At 39.5% G+C, this 22,682-nt stretch overlaps 1 protein-coding gene across 1 annotated transcript in view; it reads left to right on the top strand.

Moving 5' to 3' along the window:
* LOC131687243 (homeobox protein six1-like) overlaps positions 1-11,842 on the top strand; it is a 324,314-nt gene extending 312,472 nt beyond the window's left edge. The window contains exon 8 of the mRNA XM_058971316.1: positions 4,183-11,842. Within this exon, the coding sequence (XP_058827299.1) occupies positions 4,183-4,603 (421 nt within the window). The 3' untranslated portion in view covers positions 4,604-11,842. The remainder of the gene's footprint in view (positions 1-4,182) is intronic.
* Positions 11,843-22,682: the final 10,840 nt, after the last annotated feature.

Below are 22,682 nucleotides of genomic sequence, written 5' to 3'. Positions count from 1 at the left end.
CGACGTGGGTCAATAGAAAGCACGGTGAAATGACCTTCCATCTGAAACAGCTCCTATCGGGCCACAGCTGCTTCAAGAAGTATCTTCAACATTCAACACGTCACCATTGTGCCTGGAGTGTGAGAACGTCGCGGAGCCACCAGAGTATGTGGTCTTCGAATGTTCGAGGTTTGCAGCCTACAGAATGACAAGCGACATAAAAACGTGGAACGCTGTCAGCAGAGTTATGATGTAGATCATGACCGTCTTACCGCGGAAACGGCGTGATGAACATCGAGCAACGGTTTCGGGAGAGCAATCATCGTCAGGGAACTCTCCGCAGGAATGAGCTAAATCCACTGCCGAGGACTAGTCGAGTAGACTGCAATGGTGCTCCGAGCATGGGTCGTCGAAACGCCAGCGAACCGCAAGCCACGCTCCAGCCAGAATCGCCAGACCGACCACCGCACCCCACGGTTATTCATATAGCGGAAACCAAAGAAAAACTCGTTATTGGGAGTACTTCTTTCGCCAGGGAACTCTCTGTCAGCGTAAGCTAGATTCACCGCTGGGGACTAAACTGAGTAGACCGCTACGAGACACCACCAGTCGCGGGTCACTGGGCACCGAACGCCCTGCTTCACCGGAATCACCGAACTGACCTCGGAATCTAGCTGATTCGCTCGGTTTCAGGAGAACTTCTCTCGCCGGGGAACTCTCCATCGGAGTAGGTCAGGTCCATCGTCGGGGACTTGATCGAGTAGTTCGCGAACAAATCAGGGAGCTGAATGGCTTATCAAGGAAGTTGTGCTAAATAGCACTAGAAGGAAAATCAAGAGCTTATAGGAGTTTCGGTGCTAAATGGCACCGATCATGAAGCTAAAGGGCTCAATTAGCTGCGGCACTTAAATCATAGAAGAATCGGTATCAGGAGAACTTATTTCACCGGGAAACTCTTCGTCAGTGTACAGGCAGATTCCCCGCCGGGAACCAGGCTGAGTAGATCGCGACGAGACACCACCAGTCGAGCCGAGGCTCCAGTAAACCGGACGCACTACTCCACCGGAATCGGCGAACTGAACACGGCACCTGGCTGGTTGGCTCGCTTTCGAACTTCTCTCGCCGGGGAACTCTTCGTCGGAGTAGGCTAGATCCATCGTTGGGGGCTAGACCAAGTAGTTCGCGAACAAGTCGGAAGCACAACGAGGAAGTGGTACTAAATGGCACAAGGGAACCGAAGGGCTCAGTAAATTAGACAGTCTGAAGTTTGCCGCCCAGATTGTCCTCGTAGGGGACGAACACTAATTCTTGACCCACAGCTAGCTTACATAAATTGCCACTTAGTGTGGATGGTCGAAAACTGTTAGTGTGTCGAGGATGGGTGCTGTAACCCTACTGAAAGAACTAACTTCTAAGTAGTTAGATAGGAGTGTGTGTTGTGCACATAAAAAATCTCTTTCCGAAGTAATGCCGTAAGATAATGGCGGGGAGGAATCAAGTTGTGTGCAAGAGTAGTTGTATTAGCGGGTCGGGTAACTACGCAAACTCGTTCCCTGAGTTGTTGGTTCTTGTACATTTTTTCTGGTCTCTAAAAACATATATACACTCAGGTTTTTTACGCGGGGGATACAGACCGCGTAAATGAAAACCGCGTAAATTTCAAAAACCGCGTAAATGAAAACCGCGTAAATTCAAAAATCCGCGTAGATGAAAACCGCGTAAATTCAACAATCTGCGTAAAAAATACCACGCAAAAAACCTGAGTGTACATATACACATATATTGTATAAATATACCAAAATATTCATTTCCCCCCCCCCCCCCCAAATTTTTCTTATTACGCCATTGGTTGAATCAAGGTATACCTGTATCTGCTTTTGATCCACATATAGGATAATCTTTGAGAGCCTTTAAGCCCTATATTCCATTACCATTACTGTAATGAGATTGACAGCCTGTTTTCTGCATATGCATTTACGCTGCTAATATAAAGCTTAATTGCATTATAAATACTTAAATTAGATTTTATTGTAATATTAGTGCAAATGTGATGCTTTCAAAATATAGGTTCATAAAATATTTGTGGGGCAAAATAAGGAATAAAATATTTCATTTCCTTGATCGGCATAAATTCATTTTTCTTTCGTGCTAAATTATTGTTTTGAGAATGGTTGCGTGGTGTAGATCAAAAATAAAGACACAAATTTCATATTACCTCTGTTACAGGTCAAATGAGGAAACTTGAAGAATGCCTTGAAAGTATATTGTCATAATCACTCTATATCAACAACTATGTGAAAAGGGAAGCAATGAATATTTATCACCATAACGAGTTTATCGCGATCATCAACAATCATGTGGAAATTGTTATTTTATTAGCTCCCATAGTCACTCGCTAATAGGTGTCACCCTATCCATGAATTTCCATGCGCCTTGTTCCACTCTTCCACCCACTCCACAGGAGAAAAGAACACCAATGAAAAGTACGCTATCACTCAAGAACCATCATCGTCACCGTTTTCCCCCCGTCAAACATAAAACGCACACTTTTTCTTTCCTTCGATGGCACGCCTGTCGTTGGATTTTTGTAGCTTTACGATTCTGTCTGTTGCGTGAATGGTGACTAGTGTAGTGAGGGACCTTCACCAACAGCAGCAACGGTTCTAGCCTGGCCGCAAAAACCATCAAACTTATTCGCTCCTTCCTGATTTTCTCATTTCTATTGCTCGTTTCACTGCTCTGCCACCTAAACCCCTTCCCCAATCCACAGAAAACAGACTTGCGGCATTGGTTCCACCTAAGCAACGCTTCCAGCGAATGCTAAAAATCGTTCGCCGGCTCTGGTCTGGTCCTCCCTCCTGGCGGCGGCGGTCGTTGTTTCCCCTCGAATGGAAAGTTTGCCGCTCGAGTGTACATCTCGGTTGATATTTGATATCCCATTAAATCGACTGAACGGTACGAGTGTACACTCGTTTCGGCGATCCTGCTGTATGGTTTGGTACTACACTGAAGTATGGCCGGTATAACGAACAGACGGAAAGTTTCTCTCTCTGGCACAAAGCGAGAGCCCAACCTCACATGCATGAGCGAAAGTGAGATAGCATTGGCGCTCGGCTGACGCATATCCTACACATATTCAGATCGGCTAGAACTCAGTCACTCACTACGCAAGCACTCACACGTGTTTCGGTGTGTGACGTTTATGCGAGAAAGTATCAATCGTTGCTACGGCTAAACACAGCTGAGTTTTGTGTATGCGTAGGAAACGAGCACGTTTCGGTATAATTCGACGATCGCACACGTGCTACCCCCGCATTGCAGCTCTATTTTGCATGGTTACCACCACATACCCAGTTGATCCATCTTTGGATGGTAATATAGGCACAAGCAATATCGTTAATTTGTAAGTGCCGAACAATACATTATACTACTCTATTATGTGTTGTCATTTCTCGAAGGTCCAGTTTTCGCTCCTGCATATATTACCTATTTGTTGTTGTTTTATGTTATTGCGTTATGGTTTATGTTCTGAAATTAGCGTATCGTATTGTTTGAACTTCGCACTGTGTAAGACAGAATTACAAAATAAATTATTGTATGTACGTATGTACACATTCCTTTTTATTTTTTGGACATTATTACAGATTCCAAAGCGAGATTATAATATAATGCCGATATACGCATAATTGTCCCATGTTTATAAGGAATACCATATTACATAGGACAAATATGCACTTAACGGCAGTATACTGCCCATAAACGCATAAGAGTTCCATGTGGATTTTTGTCGAAAATGAGTTATCCGTTGGATTGTATTCTGTATCACCACTGAATCACACTGCACAAATAAGATTACCGGGTTTGTGCAGAAAATATCAAAAAAATACCAAAACATGATTGTCCCATCCATTTGGCTCAATGGATGGGACAATCTTGGACAGCGTTTTCTCGGCTTGCTGTTTTTCAACATGGGACTCTTATGCTGTTATGGGCAGTATATGTGATATAAAAAAACGAAATCACACTAAACAAACATAACACGTGAATCATTTTAGATGTTAAAAAGTAAAACATTTTGTTGTTTAGGTAGATCCCTTTAACTGTTCCGATGTTGCAGATCTCTATCTTACAACATTATCTTTCTGGTAGTACTGGTTTTAGTGGAAAGTTCTAATATTATTATCGATTTTTTCTTCTTTCTAGCACCGGCGAATCAGACAAACAGCACCTGGATTCCTCGAGTGACTCGGACATGGACGGTCCCAGCCTGGGCATGCACGGTTCCAACAGTGGCTCGCAGCATGGTATGGGAGGAAGTGCGAGCCAAGTGATGCACCTCGGCCCAGGAATCCAGAGCGGTAGCATCCCGGGAAGCGGCGGCCCTCTTTCGGGACCATCGGGACCAGTTGGCGGTACTGGGCTCGGTGGGCTTGGTCTCGATCATCAACCGCAGCCTCTGTCGACGAGAAATAGTAACTTGATGAATATCCCGGCCGGTAGCAATAAAGCGCTCGGGCAGCTGTCGTCCAGTTCACTTACGGCGGCCTATTCGCACCTTTGGGATCGAAGCAACGTGATGGGATCGATGCCGATCTATGATATTGGAGAGTATCAGCATTTATGATTTTGAGTAGCAGGGTACGGCAGCGGGAGTAAGTAATGTGGCTTTCTATGTGAGTGTGGAGAGTGGCAAATGAAGTCTCGGTACTTGATCGGTTTGGCTGAGATGCCATCAGATACTAGTTTTTTCTGAATTCCACAGAGTGATGGGCTTGTTTGTTTCGCTCTGATAATTGGCCTGCGTTAAGCCATACCGACCTGAGCGTCATGATTTTTTCCTGGTATGTTTCAAACAAAAATTATTTTTTTGATGAATTGCCATTAACTTATAAAGTACAGGGACACTTATCATCTTACAAATACTGTTTGAGTTCTCAAAAGTTATTTGATGTGGGTGTTACCAGCATTACATTGAATTCGATTGCATTTTTAGGCAGGTATCTCGAAATGGCACTTGGTATTCTTTGGCTTAACACAGGCCAATTATGCTTGAAACAGAACTGACATTTGCCAAGTTCTATTTTTTATTTCGATTATAAGGGGTCAGTCGCTTCTTTTTCAAGTTAGGAAAATCTTTTACCGTATATGCCGGGTTGGGAATCAAACCCGCACGAGATGCGCACAAGGCAATCAATTTACCAATTACGCTGTGCCCGACACTTGTTTTTAATTAAACTGATTTGATTTGGTGTGCCAGTTGACGTTCAGAAGTAGAGATCGTGATCTTTTTTTTCTTTTTTACCGAATGTCCTCCATTTTCTTAATGCATGAATAAATTTATAGAATAATGAATGTAAATTCAATTCCCATCTAGCCTGTCGCCAACGACAACGTGAATTGCTAGCGATTTAGAAATACACCAACATGAACTGGACAATCCTACAAATCGTAGGACTTACTTATCTCATTCGCAATACATGCAATTGAAACCTATCTGCATAAGTTTATAATCGAGCTCACGTCGATAATATTCTTTTATCAGCAAAGTTATCAGTAGATGGAATTTGCGGATGAACCATCACGCTTTATCACCGGATTTTTAGCTGTTTTACATATCTTTTCAAACCGATTTTTTCATTCGATTATATCATTACGCTTTTATATCCATTCTCGTCTATATCACCTTCGAATGTGTCATGGATTTGATTTGATTATTTTGCGGACTTCGTCGCATCAGTAGCTGACAGTCCGCCAACGCCTAATTTTTTCGGATTAGCTGACCACAATCTTTCGTGATCGTTTTCGATACAATTACTTTTCGCACCAAACAATTGAAAAACTAAAAATAAGTTCGATTTTCATATTTTGACAATAGAAACAACAACCTTTCCGAAAAGCAAAAAACTTTCATAGCGGTCTTCAAACCAGTCTTGCGATGCATAAAACTTTATGATTTTGAAAAACAAATGCATTGACCAACATTCTTTGCGTTTTTGGTCTAATTGGCCACAACCCGGGTTATTCTGGGAACCTGGTTCCTCCGGCAAAGAGGACACTGTTTGACTGATTATAAAACTCGTCTTGCGTCTTGTCTGTCAAACTTTATAATTTTGCAAAACAAGTGCAATGGAATCCATTTTGAGAGTTTTTAGTCAAATTTGACACACCCCGGAAACTTCCGGGGTGATGTCAAATTTGACTATCTTTTGAGATTTGAGATCTTCCGGGATCCTGGTTCCTCCGTTAAAAAGGAACGATTTCCGACTGGTTTTAAAATCCAAAATTGCAGCACTTCAAACTTCACGATTTGTCAAAATAAGCACACTGAAAGACATCTTGAGAGCATTTGGACGAAATGGCCACACTCCGGCGTATTTCAGGAACCGGGTTTCTTCGGCAAAGTGGACATTTTGGACCCTTTTGAAACACTGTCTTGTGGCAAACTGCATGAATTTGCGAAACAAGTACGCTAAAAGACATTTCAAGGGTTTTTGGTTTAATTGGCCACACTACGGGGTAATCCGGAAACCTGGTCGGAGGGGCAAAGAGGACAGTTTTCAATTGGTTACAAAACCCGTCTTGCGGCACGTCAAATTTCATGATTCACTGAAGGACATTTTGGGTTTTTTGTCTATTTGTCTACATCCTGGAGTATCCCGGGAACCTGTTCCTCCGGCAAAGAGAACAATTTTCGACCAGTTTTAAAACCTGTCATGCGATATGTTAAATGTCGATTATCATGGTGAAGATGAACATGTCTATCTATACCAGGACACATGCTGGTGAACTCTGGTGATTCGTAGTTATGCTGCCTAAGCTAGACCCTCATTAGCAGAAGACAAAAATTAAGCCCGTACGATATTCAGCCTGTTCTAATGACCCTGCCACTTCTAGTTTTCCGATCTGTTTACTTCACATCCTTGCTCTCACTTGAGTACTGTGGCGCTAATTTTCATAACTTTCCCTGCCCAGTAATCTCTAGCTAATTGAATGTCGTTAAAATGTAAAAAAGAAAATGTGACTAACATAGTCGAAATAAAAAAGGAAAAAAGATATGTTAAACTTCAAGATTTTGCAAAACAAGTACACGAAAGGATATTCTGATGGCTTTTGGTCTATTTGGCCACATTCCCAAGGTATTCCAGGAACCTTATTCCTCCGGCAAAGAATACACTTTTCGACCCTTTTGAAACCTTGTCTGGCGATATGTCAAAGTTCGTGATTTTGAAAAAAATAATGTGCACTGGGGGATATTGTGAGGGTTTTGGTTGAATTGACCACACCTTGGAGTATTCATGGGATCCTGGTTCCCTAGAGGAAAAGGACATTTTTCGACCAGTTATAAAATCCACCTTGCGACATGTCAAACGTCATGATTTTGCAAATCTAGCATATATTACTATATTTTAAGGTATTTTGTTCGAATTGCACCCAACCCGAATTTTCATTTCACCACCTGAATTTGGTTCTTCTTGAAACGAAAAGTATTCTCGGTCCGTTATGAAACCAGTTTTGTGTCGCCAGTGGCGGGTTTTGGGGGCCAACCCCCCCCCCCCCCCCTCAAACCAAAATTCATTGAATTGAAAAAAAAAATGATTACTGGTGACCAATTTAAAATAAAAAAATATTTAATTTTAGATATTTAAATAATAATTTTGGAAGTACTACGATGGGATGCATATGATAGACGGAATACGGAGACGGCGTATGAACAACGAATTGCAACAGTAGCTTGGAGAACCACCCATTGTTCGCTCAGCGAAATTTGGGTGGCTGCATGTTTTCAGAATGGTGAACAACTCGGTAAAATGGCTCTAGAAACTAATCGTTCTCAACACGTTACATTCAAAATCACTAAGAACGCGTTGATCTCCCGCCAGCATGCACCAGGTTTCTTGACCGTAGAAGACAACCGGTCCAATGAGCGATTTGTAGAAGATTAACTTCATTCGGTGTCGTACCTTCGTCGATCGAAGGGTTTTTCGAAGCCCAAAGTAACAACGTTCACCTGCTAGAATACTTTTCTAAATTTCTCTGTTGGTGTCATTATTGGCGGTCATTAGTGAGCCCAAATACACGAGCTCACCCAGTAAACGAAATGGCGACTAGGCGGGTTAAAACATGCCGACGAGTGGTAGGCTATTGAAACATTGTTCTAGGCTACCCGCTGTAACTTGCCAACAATTTCCCCTAATTGTGTGGGTATCAACCAACTCGATATCATCGTCATCGCTTCAACCGTCAGTCGGATGTACGTTCCCACCATCATCTCAAGATTGTGTGGCACAATATTGACGTTACCGGCGAAGCTAAAAAGCTGAGCAGACTTCCGGAAAACCGTGTCAATCTTAGCTCTTGTTATCACACCTTACCGTAGCCCTTTCCGAGTTTCAAAAGGACACAAAAGTATTTCTAATACTCATCACATATCACTCGATCTATTTTCGCTGGTCCAGAAATCCGTATTTGAGCGTTATATGCTAGTTTTCTCAACGATCTCGCTTGCTAACGGTGATTCAGCAATATGATTGCTCGATAACTATTTACAGTAATCTCGCTTAACATCCTTTTTAAAGATGGTACATACTACTTCCTCCATCCAATCTTCCAGTAAAATCTGTTTCTCTCAGATCTTTAAAACCACCTAGTGGAGTACTCTACACAACGCCTCTCTTCCGTGTTTTAGCAGCTCACATGGCAGTTGATCATTGCCAGCGGCTTTATCAGTCCTCAACCCGCCGATCACCTTATGAATCTTCGGTAGATCTTGCGCTGGGAATCTGTTGTCGGCTGCGCATGTCCCCAGACTGATTCTTGCGATACTCTCGTCGTCTACTGCTATTTCGATGTTCGTCATAATATACTTATCAATCAGCTTTTACCTACTCGTAGAATTTTCATAACTCTATACAGATGCTCCATCGCTTATCTTCCTGTAGGCGATTTTGAATCTATATTCGCACTGTGGAAGGTGCGCACATTTGTGATGTTGGAGAAATTTTTTTCGTTCATTAGAACGTGGTCGATTTGGTTATAAATTTGTTAATCAGGTGATCTCAGGCGTGAGGATCATGTCGCTGATGAGGAGCTTCACTTTCTGCCGCGGGCTCCAAATGCGCGTAAAAGGTATTTCTCGTTCTCGGGTTACGCTTCGTGAGCGCAGTGCACGTTAACGATGCTGTAGTTGTAGAAAAGGCCTTTGATCCACACACCTCCTTTCTCTGATCGTCTGGTAGTTGATTACGTGTTGGTGCATCTTGCCCAGCACTACAAAGCTGATTCCCAACTTGTTTGTTGTGCCGTCGCTCTAGTAGAATGTAACCGCGCGATGCCCGCTTTTCCACACATTCTGTCCTGCCAAGCAAAGTTCCTACAATGCTACGTCTTTGAAGTTGCGAGTTTTCAGCTCATTGTGTAGGCTCATAGAATTACAGTTCGATATGCCATGTTTCCAAACGTAGTCCTTTTTTCGTTAAGTGGGCTTTGACTGATTATTCCGATCCGCCTTGTCCTTCTGATTCTTCGTAACGTGGTGTTTTCCGGGCGGCTTGTTGGGTTTGACACAACCTTCTGTCTCCTCGAACAGCCGCGCCACCTCACGTATTCAGTTCTGTCCACGGTAGGGTTATAGCGCACATGCCCACTCGCACCTTCTCATTTCGCTTCTACTGCAGAAGACGGTAGTACCCAGTCGATGCCGGGATACAGATTAAATGTCATCAATAGACGCACAAGAAAGCATGAGATAGGAGCTTGTGAACACTGGGAAGTATTCACCATTTGATGACCAATCTTCGAAGTTGATGGTTTCGAAATTTTGTGATGTTGACCGTAAGATATATTCCATTTTAAAACTCTATGAAGATATTGAAGGTATTCTTTTTTTCTTATTTTTAGAATGGAATGGTAACCGCTGAACTGTTTTTGTTTGTGAACTTTCAATATTTTATCAAATTTACATTATATTGAAGCATTTTCGAAAAATCAACGATTTTCGTCAAAACCCCCGCCAAACCAAATTTCTGGCTACGCCACTGTGTGTCGCGTATAAACAACATAAAAGTAGACCATCGCTATTGCAAAATTATGAAGCTGGACATGCCGCAAGACGGGTTTTATAACGGGTTGAAAAGTGTTCTCTTTACTGGAAGAACTAGATTGTCGGAATATCCCTGGTGGTGGTCAATTACACCAAAAACTATCTAAATGTTTTGCAATGTACTTGTTTTGCAAAATCATGAAGTTTGACATATCGCATGACAGGTTTAAAAACTGGTCCTCTTTGCCGGAGGGACCAGATTTCCGGAATATCCCGGGGTGTATCCAATTTGACCAAAAACCCTCAAATGTTCTCCAGTTCACTGGTTGCACAAAATTATGAAATTTGGCACCCCGCAAGATGAGTTTTATAGTAGGTTGAAAAGTGTCCTCTTTGCCGGATAACCAGGTTCCCGGAATACCTTGGGTTGTGGCAAATTCGCCTAAAAACTCAAAATGACCACCGGTGTACTTGTTGTGCAAAATCATAAAGTTTGACATGTCGCAAGACGGGTTTTATAACTGGTCGAAAATTGTCCTCTGTCGGAGAAGCCAGGTTCCCGGAATACTGCAGGGTGTGGTCAATTAGACCAAAAACCCCCAAAATGTCCTTCAGTGAACTTTCTTAGTAAAATCATGAAATTTGACGTGCCGCAAGACGTGTTTTGCAACCAATCGAAAACTGTCCTTATTGCCCCTCCGACCTGGTTTCCGGAATACCCCGTAGTATGGCCAATTAGACCAAAAACCCTTGAAATGTCTTTTGGCGTACTTGTTTCGCAAATTCATGCAGTTTGACATGCCGCAAGATAGGGTTTCAAAAGAGTCCAAAAGTGTCCACTTTGCCGGAGAAACCCGGTTCCCGAAATTCCCCGGAGTGTGGCCATTTCGTCCAAATGCTCTCAAAATGTCTTTCAGTGTGATTGTTTTGTAAAATAATGAAGTTTGAAGTGCTGCAAAACGGATTTTGAATCCAGTCGAAAATCGTCCCTTTTTACCGGAGGAACCAGGTTCCCGGAAGATCGCTGGTTGTGTCCAATTTGACCAAAAACCTTTAAAATAGTTTCCAGTGCACTTGTTTTGCAAAATTATAAAGTTTGACACCCCGCAAGACAAGTTTCATAATCAGTCGAAAAGTGTCCTCTTTGCCGGAGGAACCAGGTTCCCGGAATATCCCGGGTTGTGGCCAATCCAACCCGCAATGTTGGTCAATGCGTTTGTTTAACAAAATCATAAAGTTTTGTGCATCGCAAGACTGGTTTGAGGACTGCTATGAAAGTTTTTAGCTTTTCGTAAAAGGGGGTAACGACCTGTTCAGGGTATCATCCAAACAATATGTGGAATCGTTGCACTATACGGGTTAAAGTTCGTGTATAATTTATTTTTTGTTCTTACCTCATATCGACAATGAATTTTGTTCGCTATCGTTAGTTCGACTCCGAACTCACATCAAATGTCAACTGTTTCAAAGCTGTGGATTCAGACATAATACCGTTAAAATTTCCGATTCTTCAAACACCCACATATATCATGCCGGACAGCACTCTCCGTAGGTTTTGTTTTTGAGTTGATGATAAACGATTAGACCAGTTCTCATACAGCTGCAATCTTATACGGTTAGGTTTATCTATTGAAAGCATAGCGTTAGTCCACTACTAAACTATTATACTCTGATTTCTTTAGGGTGTAGAAGTTAGTCTTACCTATGTATATTTTAATTCTGAACAACGGTTCCGAAATCATTAGAACAAAATATTAGCGTTAAATTTAATTAAAATGTAAAATGCAATAATTAATCAAAAAATCACTTATCTAATTATATATATTCGGCATTAAAAGAACTTCTAGTTAATTGTTGAACACACAAAAAGAAATCCCATCATCCCATTTGACAAACTTACCGAGAGCCCCTGATGAAAAGAAGGGACGCCAACAACAAAGCGATCTTGTTGGCACATTTTCAAAAAAACCAAATGTTGGTGGGTTGGTAAGTATTTAACTGATTCCCACAAAAGGTTCCTGTAGATGATATTCGCGCTACCCGCAACGAACTGTCAATCACGGAGAAACGTGTGGGGCATAAGTTCACACAGTAGGCACGTGAATGTAGAGCACCAATCTGCAGTAATGCAACGAAAATTGTGCTGAAGCGATGTTGCAAAGGTAACTAGAATAATGAAGAGGTTTACAAGCGACTTTCCCCTAGGTAGCGATTTATTAATTCTCTTGTTGTAAATATCCAGCTGGGAAGCATGCTTTTCAATTAGTTTGGGGTGAATTAATTTGATGAAAATCATGGTGGGAATTCTCGTTGATTCAACTAGTAGAATTATTATAAATAGTGACCTACCAACCAATAGTAACCAGTAGCAACCAATTATGTCTTTTTAATAGAAGATTACTATTTCATATTTATTTATAAATATAGTTCTCATTTACTTCTCAATTTGGGCTGATTGGTTCAAAAAATTTAATGATATGGATAGGTAGGTATGGCTTTCGCAATGTCTATACGATACAGCAACTATGTTGCAGGGATTGGGAATCATCATACCCATTAGAGTAATGAGCTATGTGGCCACGTGGCGGCGTCAAATTATGATATTTACACACGATATAAACCCATTGAGAGATGTGTCCGAGAACAGGTTATGCACGTGAACCTAGTAGCTCACACTGAAAAAACTTAACACGTTTAAATCATGACAGATTTAAACAGATTTGCATCTGTTGAATTATTTTAGTCCACAAACACATGAAATGCACACGGTTGTCCCTTGAATATCCATTCGAGTGTGGGAAATATGGCTTTCAAATAAAATTCATGCGAACATGGTGTGAAAAGCACATCAACATGATAAGAAATACCATTTACTGAAATTTCCAAATGAATTACACGTGAATATCACTTTGTTTTACTTATAGATTTCATTGGCAGAAGAATCGGCGAAATCAATTGTTTTACATGCACTAAATGTTTTCCATGCGAAAGTCATGTGGAAAGTTCAGATTTTACGACTCAATAGCATGTCGTATTCACGTCGAATTTGTTTCAATTTAATTTGAAACACCACATGAAATGTTTTTTAATGGATTTTCATGTGAAATTCAAAGGGAAATCATTTCTTTTACTTTTTAATGACAACGCACATGAAAGTGATGTTTAATTGCATATGGTTTTAGCGTGGATTATTTCCAGTGCATAGTTTCTACAGAGCAAACAATTTTTTTGTAACTTTACGTCTTGCCAGAGCACATAAAAGGAGCGTCCCAATTCACATAAATTTACATTTTATTACATGAAAAATGTGAGATGTTCGGCTTTTTCTAGGTCATTCAGTCTGAGTTTTACATCTAAAGAGTCGCAATATTCAATTTTACATTTCATAGCATGTAAAATCCTATTATCAGACAGAAAAATACGTCGCTGCGTTTTTCACGTCAAATGTAATTTTCATTTTTTCTAGTACACACTTAGAAAAAATGAAAATTACATTTGACGTAATCAACATTGCGATGTATTTTCCTGTTTGATAATGAAATTACAAGTTTACACTGAGCAAAAAGCATCTGAGAATTTCATAAGTCTCGGCATATGAACCAACCTTCTGACGATGTCATTGAACGCTTCAGAATGTCATAGGCAGGCGTATGAATTCATTGATCTTTATTCATGCACTCCATAGACGTACAAATAATGTATTTCATAAAACAGTCTTATGACTTCGCTCCAATATATGCCTTTAAGAATTTCATAAGTTTTTCTCATGAAACCCATATGAGATCTGTTATTGATTCTATAAAATTGTATTTTGTTTTTCATAAACGTCACTTTTGTGAAAAGTTCATAATTGTTTCTTATGAATTCAGTACTGGCCTGGACGGCCAACCAGGAGTTAATAGTTTCAGCACTTTTTGATTACCGCTGTTTGAAAGAAAAGAAGTGAGATTTTCAGTCAAATTGCAACAATTTTAAATTGTTTTTATGTTATTGAATAAATTACTGTGAGCATAAAATCTGTTTACATGGTTATGATTTTTACAGAAGATATCCGATTATTTGAAATGAAATAAGTTGTGTATATAATTAGTGTCTGATGCGTATTTTATAATTATCAAAATCATTTGAGAAGTAACAATCATTATCATTCAGTTGTCAAGTCCAGTTTCCCAGTTGTATAAGCCCAGTTTCCCAAGAAATATTGACGAAGCGTTGCTCATTATGTACAAATTTTAATATTTAATGAGAGTTTTCTCTTCAATCTTCTGAAGGGATCTATACTTGGCGGTTAATTTGTCCCGAATTGAGTTCTACAAGATGACCACACGAATGAACTCACGAGGAATGACGTTCATGTTTGACAATTCTCAGTGATTTGTTTACTTTGTCAGTTGCGTGAGCTGGAGTCTGTTACATTCAAACTCACGTAACTCCCATGTAAACAAACCACCGAGAATTGTTAAACGAAATTCATCCGGCTCATTTTGTGGGGTTATGTCGGTTGTTGTAAAACCTAATATCCTCTCAAGGTTGATTTTTACTGCTGATTTTTTGTCTACTAAAAATGCTCGAGAAATGTCAGCCATGTTCTTTTTTTATATAAATGCACAATAATAATATCCATAAATAGAAAACTTATGGCATTCATTCGAATATTGTAATGAATTTCATAAGACTGTTCTATGAAAATCGTTATTTCTACTATGTTTTCTACTTATAAATGTCAGTAATTTTCATAAATGGGCACCTATGGCGTTCATTCGGACATTTTCATAAATTTCATAAGACGGTCTTATGAAAATAATAAGAGATGGATTTGGAAAATTTCCCCTCCAAATCATAAGACAGATTTATAAAATCCATTTAAAATCCTTATGTCTGAAAGTCATAAGACGTTTTTATGGAAATTCAATGTAAATTTTGCTCGGTGTACATGTGAAATAAAATTTTGATGTAGAACTCAGTTGTATGGAGATGGAGAAGTGTGAACAAAGCGCATTTATTTTTTTTTATTTTTCCAGTTTGTCTTCACATCTCGTTCTGAGCAGAAGCAAAAAATCGTCCCGCGCAAGTGAAACAGTCAATTCTACTTAAAAATCAATCGGTGCCTATCACATAAGCAGTCCATATAACAATAGCCTATACCTACTGTGCGATTTAGTGATGAGTGACGGTGCCCAGCAAAAAGCAACCCAGATACGGCCGAACTGTGTTGCTGTTGATTTTTCGAAATGCCCCGTAAGACCAGCCATTCGGGAAGTGGAACAGTTATTAAAAGTGCAGATGAAACTCAATCTGGCTGAAGTGAAAACCCTACAAATGCATCATATCAAACATTGCGTGCTGATTTCGTTCAACAACATTAACCAAGCTGAGTCATTCGCCTCGCGAAACAACATGCAGCACACCGCCGAATGCCACAATGTTAAATATAGCATTCCCGTATACATCGAGAACGGCGCTGTAGAAGTTCGTGTCCATGATTTGGCTACGCGTACCCCTGACGGCGCGATTAAAAAATGCTTGCAAAAATACGGAGAAGTAGACTCCGTTACACATGAGACTTGGAGGAATTTTTTCCCGGGCATCCCTAACGGTGTTCGTGTGGTGAGAATGAGTGTGACCAAGCCAATTCCCTCATACATAACCGTCACAGCGTTAGGAAGTGACGATGTTCTCATTCATCAAACATCACTAGTCACGTACCCAGGGCAAATTCCTACGTGCCAGTTCTGCACGAAGAAGCTGCACCTCGGAAAACCTTGCGTAGAAACCGTTAAGGAAAACTTAACCAATCCAACTGAAATCAGCCCAGAACCATCTTACGCTAAACCACTAACAGCTGCAAAACCAACATCTTCGGATCAAGCACCAACAACCAGCAACAACAACAACGAAACGAATGCCGAAAAATACGAACATACAATGGCGACCGATAAGAGTAAGACACAAACTGGAACATCTGACCGCGAGCTGCAGGAAAGTAGTACGGATGAGGACATGGACATGAACGACAACGCAAAAGAAGACAAACGGATCGAACCTCAAATGGCAGTGGACAACACTGGCAATATTTCGCCCCCTAGAAAAGGATCTCAACACGCAGCAGAAAGCTGCGTCTAAACGAGACAAAAAACTTAACATAGTTGTTTTTTTATTTATTGTAAAAAACGAACAATCGGCCTCGTTGAGCTACCGCATTTGGGCCTAAATAAATTTAATAATTATAAAAAAGCGCATTTTTACATGTTCTTGAATGTAAATTCAAGTGAATTTGGATGCTCCTTTTATGTGCATTAAAAAGGGCATAGTTTAACGTTTGATTTTAATTTTACATGACGTTGAATTTCATAAATAACGTAATGTTACACCAAATATGGCGTTTATTTTAAATGTTGACAAGTGCAATTTTACAGCACTGTGCATAAAAAGTATTGATTTCATGTAGAATTAAACGGAACACGGTAAAATCTCGTCATATCGTGAATTACGTGTTGCTAAATTGTGTCATGTTTGAAACGTCAACGATAAGATTCATAATTTTTTAGTGTGATTGTACGCACGAAATTCCAGTTGTTTTTCTCATGCTTCTTCCGTTTGTTGACAACCATCGAACAATTTTTGGTTAATCGATTTCGAAGGCAGAAAAAGAAGGATGAGTAAAACAAATGGAACAAAAATTTCGAATATACAATTGTATTCAAATCAGTTATTTCGGTATTTATGCAAGTCTACAAACTTCGGATTTTATTACGCTTTCGGTAATGGCAAATGTTAAAACATATTCTGCAGATTACTGTACGGAAACCCCGCTGCATTCTTATGAAACTCCAAATTGTTGTGGACACGGAACTAAGCTTTTGAAATCACATCAAATAATCCAATCTAATAGCAGCAGGGCCGTAGCGTGGTCTTTTGGCGCCCTTGGCAAAATCTTAGATTTGCGCCCCTTTTATGTTCACTTTGGCTTCTTTTTCAGTTCGACTTTCAAACAATAATTTGTGTACCGTAAAATGGGGGAACATTGATCATTTTTTCAAAAAAACTTTCGAATAATTTAGAAAGAGAAAATTTAGAAAAGCGTGGAAGGGTCATATGAGCAAGCTTACAGCCAATTTCTTCACTGTATAAAAACAGGTTTTCGCTAAAAACCAGTTTTCAGGTTGCTGCTGACCAATTAACCGAAAACCGGTTTTCAACGAAAACCGGTTTTCATCTAAGTGAAGAAATTGGACGTTAGAGTTTACCGGCGACATATCCCTTTGGCTGCTACCGTAGGAGTCAGGGTCTTTTGGCATTAGAAATGCGAATCACCTGAGTCTACGGCATGTCCGGACAAGCGTAAAGTAATTTGTTACTTCATACTGTCGGAACCGACAAAAAATTAAGTCACGGTAAACTTCTACACTAAGCATTTGCGACGTTGAAACTCGTTGAATGAGCTAGTTTTTTTGTTTTTTGGTCCCTCTTGAATTGCCTGCCTGGGTGTTTTATTTTATCGACTATTATGACTATATCAGCGTCTTTGGCATATGGTCACATGTGTTGCTGAATCGCACGGTGTCGGCAGCTTTCACCCAAAGCTGCGACGATGGCTCCAAAAAAATGATTTATTAAAACAACCTTGTTATTGTTTGGGTACAGAATCCGGTACAGATTTTTCTATAGAAAGTTACAGATAGAAAAGATTTTTCAACTCCCGGTATAGATTTAACTATGGCAACACTGCTCGTGGGACAACTTGACAGTAGAAAAACTCTAATAAGAGAACTGCGGAGAGAAAAACAGTATTTGTTATAATGTTATAAGGATAGGCAATGTTCGATTGGATTCGTTTTTTGACAGCTTAACGCGAATCCAATCGATACAAAATGGAGTCTCCGCAGTTCTCTTTCTAGAGTTTTTCTACTTGACAGCTCTCCCCAACTCATAAGCAAATTTTATGGTGATTTTGCTATCAGTGGTACATATATGAAACAAGCACTATCTGTCGAATAGACTTTTCTACGGCTCATGTACGTACACGCCACATGACACAAATACTACATCACAAGCTGGTGGAAAATAATAAACAAAGACGGCAAAAGTAAATGGGATTGTTTTCAACCAGGAAACTTCATTAGTGTTCGTGAGACCGGTCGCAAAGAACTCAATTGTCCCCGGGTTAAACTCACGTTACTGACGAAGTAAACAAACCACCGAGAAATGCCAAACATGAATTTCGTTCATCATAAGTTCATTCGTGTCGTCATCTTGTAGAACCTGTAGAACTCAATTGAGTTCTACAAGATGACGACACGAATGAGCTCATGATGAATGAAGTACATGTTTGACAATTCTCGGAGATTTGCTTACTTCGTCAGTTGCGTGAGTTCGAGTGCAACTGGTGCTCATCTATTTCATTCGAACTCACGTAACTCCCATGTAAACAAACAATCGAGAATTGTCAAAAGAAGTTCATCCGGCTCATTTTGTGGGGTTATGTCGGTTGCTGTAAAACCTATTATGCCACTGGCGACCAGCGTTGTCAGATGGTTTCGTATTATAGTTACTATATTCATAGTTAGACGGAGACACTGAGCGGAGCCATTTGAACATGTCAAATCTTGAGCGTTTTTTCAAAACGTCATATCTGCAATGAGTTACTCTCTGTTTATACTTTCTCTTTCGATTTTTACGGCGTCACTATAACACTTTTCACTTATTTTACAGTACAGATCGAAAGACGGTGGTTTTAGCTAGCATATTATGCAAAGAGCTGAGGGATAAATGAAATTATTAAGCTAGAGCTTGAAAATTTACATGGGATGCCAGGTGTTTTCTTCCTGAAATAAGAGCTGCCAGTTTTCCGGCTTTTGTGTCCGCCTAACTCTTAATATAGTAACTCTATTTCATATAATATCTGGATAACATTAAATGAAAAATTCTAGAGAAAATTTTCAATAGGACGTAAGTAACATTGGGAGCCTCTCTTTGTTTACTTTCTCTTTCGTTTATTACGACGTCATTACAACACTTTGTACTAATTTTCCAGTACATATCGAAAGCCGACGGTTTTTACTACAATATTATGCAAAGAGTAGAGTAGTAAATGTTGAAATGGCCGAGTAATGAACAGAAGAGAAAGACCCAAAGAAGATCTCTCATTGTTACTTACGTCCTATTGAAAATTTTCTCTAGAATTGCTATTTATCTGAATGAACATTATTCTTCCAAATCAGTGTTAAATTATAGTTATTTTTTATATGTGTATTAGAAATTGCTGGGTTCAATCGTAATCGCTTGAGGAACTTGAGCCAGTATTTTGACAGAAACCAGACAGAATTCGATCGAAATGATGAAACATTGGCATTTAAAAAACACGCTAACCACGGTGTCTTTGTCGAACAACTTAATACGAAAAAAATTCGGCATCCGCGAAACTTCAGAATACGAAAGAATGGACTTTTCCCTTTCATATGCAAGCGATCGAATATTGAAGTTCAGATTTTTCTTTCTATTTTGTAAACTAGTGTAATCGGTTGGGAGGTCCAGTACAACTTTTTATTTCAAAGATTTTTGTTTGAAAACATAGGTTTTACAAAGATACTAGTTCACTGTTTTCCCACTAGGTGGTACTATAAAAATTCAAATAATACTAAAATTGAGAATATTGTAGAGTCCTCAAAATTCATACGCCCTTTGCATTCGTTAGGAGTGGTAGCTTGAAAGGTTGGCAACGCTGATGACAGGCCGGCTAGTAGAGATCCGTGTAGAGTTTTCGGTAGAGAGAAGACAAGCGAGAAGAGTGAGTGAACAGTGTGTTGAGCAAGAGCAAAACAATCTGTTTTCAAGGTAGGTGATATAGTTGTTTCAAAGCGCATGATAAAGGACAATAAGCTGTCCAGCACCTACGAACCTGAGGAATATGAGATTGTGAGTTTGGACGGTTCAGAAGCATCTTTGCGAGCTCTGAAAACAGGTAGAACTGCTAAACGAAACGTCGCTCATTTGAAATTTTATATAAACAAAATATTATGCAATTTATTTATTTTTTTTTTGTAATATACATTTATCATAAATCCATTTATCGTCATTATTGTTGTTATTTATTTCCATCTTTGATGAGATACTACATTGTTTTGAATTTGTTTAAATTGTATTTCGCCTCCGAACCAAAAGTTGACATACACAGGAGAAAAAGCTTTTATCCATGATAGGAATACTGTGAATTTTTTTCCATTTATTTTTTTGCTTACCTTGAAGTTCTGAACATATACTAAATAAAAGGTGCTAATCATCTCTGTTGTTTTACTTCACTGTTTATATTATTTGGTACGCTGTCACAATGCATAATCAAAATGTTTTCTTCAGTGGTACACAACCATTCCAAACGGCAGCCATTGTCTTTATATAACCTGGTTCACAGCCTTCGCTGCTTAAATAGTATACACAACACTTTCGAGAATTATATTTGGTACACAACCAATGATTCTATTTCTTTCCGCCTTGTGGTACACAACCAGGACCTGTTTTTTCGGGTACACAACAAAAAAAAAAATCGTTTTCTTATTTACAAGTCCGTTTATGTTCCTCCTGATGCTCATACGCCCTTTGCATTCGTTAGGAGTGGTAGCTTGAAAGGTTGGCAACGCTGATGACAGGCCGGCTAGTAGAGATCCGTGTAGAGTTGTCGGTAGAGAGAAGACAAGCGAGAAGAGTGAGTGAACAGTGTGTTGAGCATCAGGAGGAACATAAACGGACTTGTAAATAAGAAAACGATATTTTGATTTGGATTCCGAGACCAGACTTTACAAATATGAGGAAAAAATTTATTGTCTACAACTTTGTAAAAAAAAATTAAGGATGAATAATGGATATACATGATGCTCCTCCTTAACCCCGCCAAACACGACGAACGAGGATGGGCAGCACAGAGTGTTTAGTTGTTTGAAAGAGATAAAAGATAGTTATTATATGATACGCCGAATAATATTCCTACGTGAGCCCCGCGGGTATCTGTCAAACTTTAGCTTGGTAGTTCAAAGACTTCGCTGATGCCAAATTGCATTTAGCCATGAGTTGCAGTGAAGCAATAGTGAATGAACTCTGAAATTAGAGTAAAAAGTCAACTTTTAGGAAGGGCACTGCCAAATTTTTGTACGCGGCCTTCAATTGATGGAATGCGAATAAATTGCATTTGATTGTTTGGTTTCTTTCTAAGAATCAATATAATAATGAAAATGGCCTGTGGATGGTAAAAAGTATTTGTTTGAGCGCAACAAATAATCGAATCGAATGCTATTATTTAATATTGCACTATAACTGGTAGACGTTCCTCTAATGAATGGATTCAAATTGATCGGATGATAATAGAAATATTGCGAAAATAGCCATTCAGGCACTTCAAGTATCAAGCCTCAAAATTAGTCGGAACGCTGGCTTCAAGTTGCTGTATCTTCACTATTCTCCAACGAATCCTAAAAGTTCAAACACACATAACCCCATTTAGATGTGTTTCTATGCCACAGGATTGTAAATTTGTTAATATTATGTCATGAAAATTCAATTTTTCCGGGACAAGTTTTTTTTTGCTTACAAAATGTCATGCCATGTGTGTATGCAAAGCTTATGATCCACTGGCACATCAGCATTGCTCGGAAAATGCTTCCAACTCTTAGCATTGCATACATACAGGATATTTTGCAGGTCACCAGAAGCTGTTCATTTTACCCACACGCTGTAAACATGTCTCATTTTTGGACATGTTTTGCAATCAAGAATAATGTTTGAAAAATATGTTTATGTCGAACAATTTTCACCAAATATGTACAAAACATGTCTAAAAAGGAATATTATTAGTTAGAAAATAATGACTTGCACTAGTAATGTCATTACTGGGCAGTAATGTCACTTTTAATGATCGTGTAATTCCGTGCAATACCAGTGATTGACACTTTCATTGCGCGTTTAAGGGCCCCTAAAGAGTTTGTGATGGGACAATTTAAAGTAGATAAAGCTGTGATTTAAAACCAGTGTTGCCAAAAGCCTTAATTTTCAAAAATTTTAAAAGTGTAAATATCTGCAACCAACATTCAAAATTTGCAAATATCTGTGTTACTAAAGTCTGCATATTTATAGACATGCCTGCAGATCTTACATCTGTGTTCGCCGTTTATCGATGGCATTCTTAGTATTTGTGTAACTACCATGAAACCATTCAAATCTTCGTACAAGAAGCAAAACTTTATGAGGATAAAAGCTTCGGTTAATGCGAATCATACAGAAAAGCTTCCATTGTTCCAGTGATAAAGGGGATGTCTGCGTTACATTTTGTGTTACACTACGTTGCGCTGCAAGCTTTAAAATAATTCTAGCTATTTATCAGCCTTTTTGAGGTTCCCAAGGCGTATATTATTTTACACACGTTGCCGTTTCGCATTCGTATCCGCCGGACATGCTCTTCTTCCCTTTGAGGCAGACCATCGCGTGTGTGTGAGGGTATGCAATACATGGGCAATGGAAGGAATGTATCATGGAAGCTTTTTTTTATATATCATCATTCCTGTTCCTTTAACCCAACTTTCGTACACAGCTTTTTAACTTTCATATAATTTCTATTCTACAATCGCTAGCGTACATTACTGTCTGTTGTAGTCGAGGCTACTGATAACCACAGCAAAGC

This window comes from Topomyia yanbarensis, chromosome 3, assembly GCF_030247195.1.
Source record: "Topomyia yanbarensis strain Yona2022 chromosome 3, ASM3024719v1, whole genome shotgun sequence".
NCBI classification, from domain to species: Eukaryota; Metazoa; Arthropoda; class Insecta; order Diptera; family Culicidae; genus Topomyia; species Topomyia yanbarensis.
Note: the sequence above shows the minus strand (reverse complement) of the source record. Positions and strands in the feature narration are given on the sequence as shown.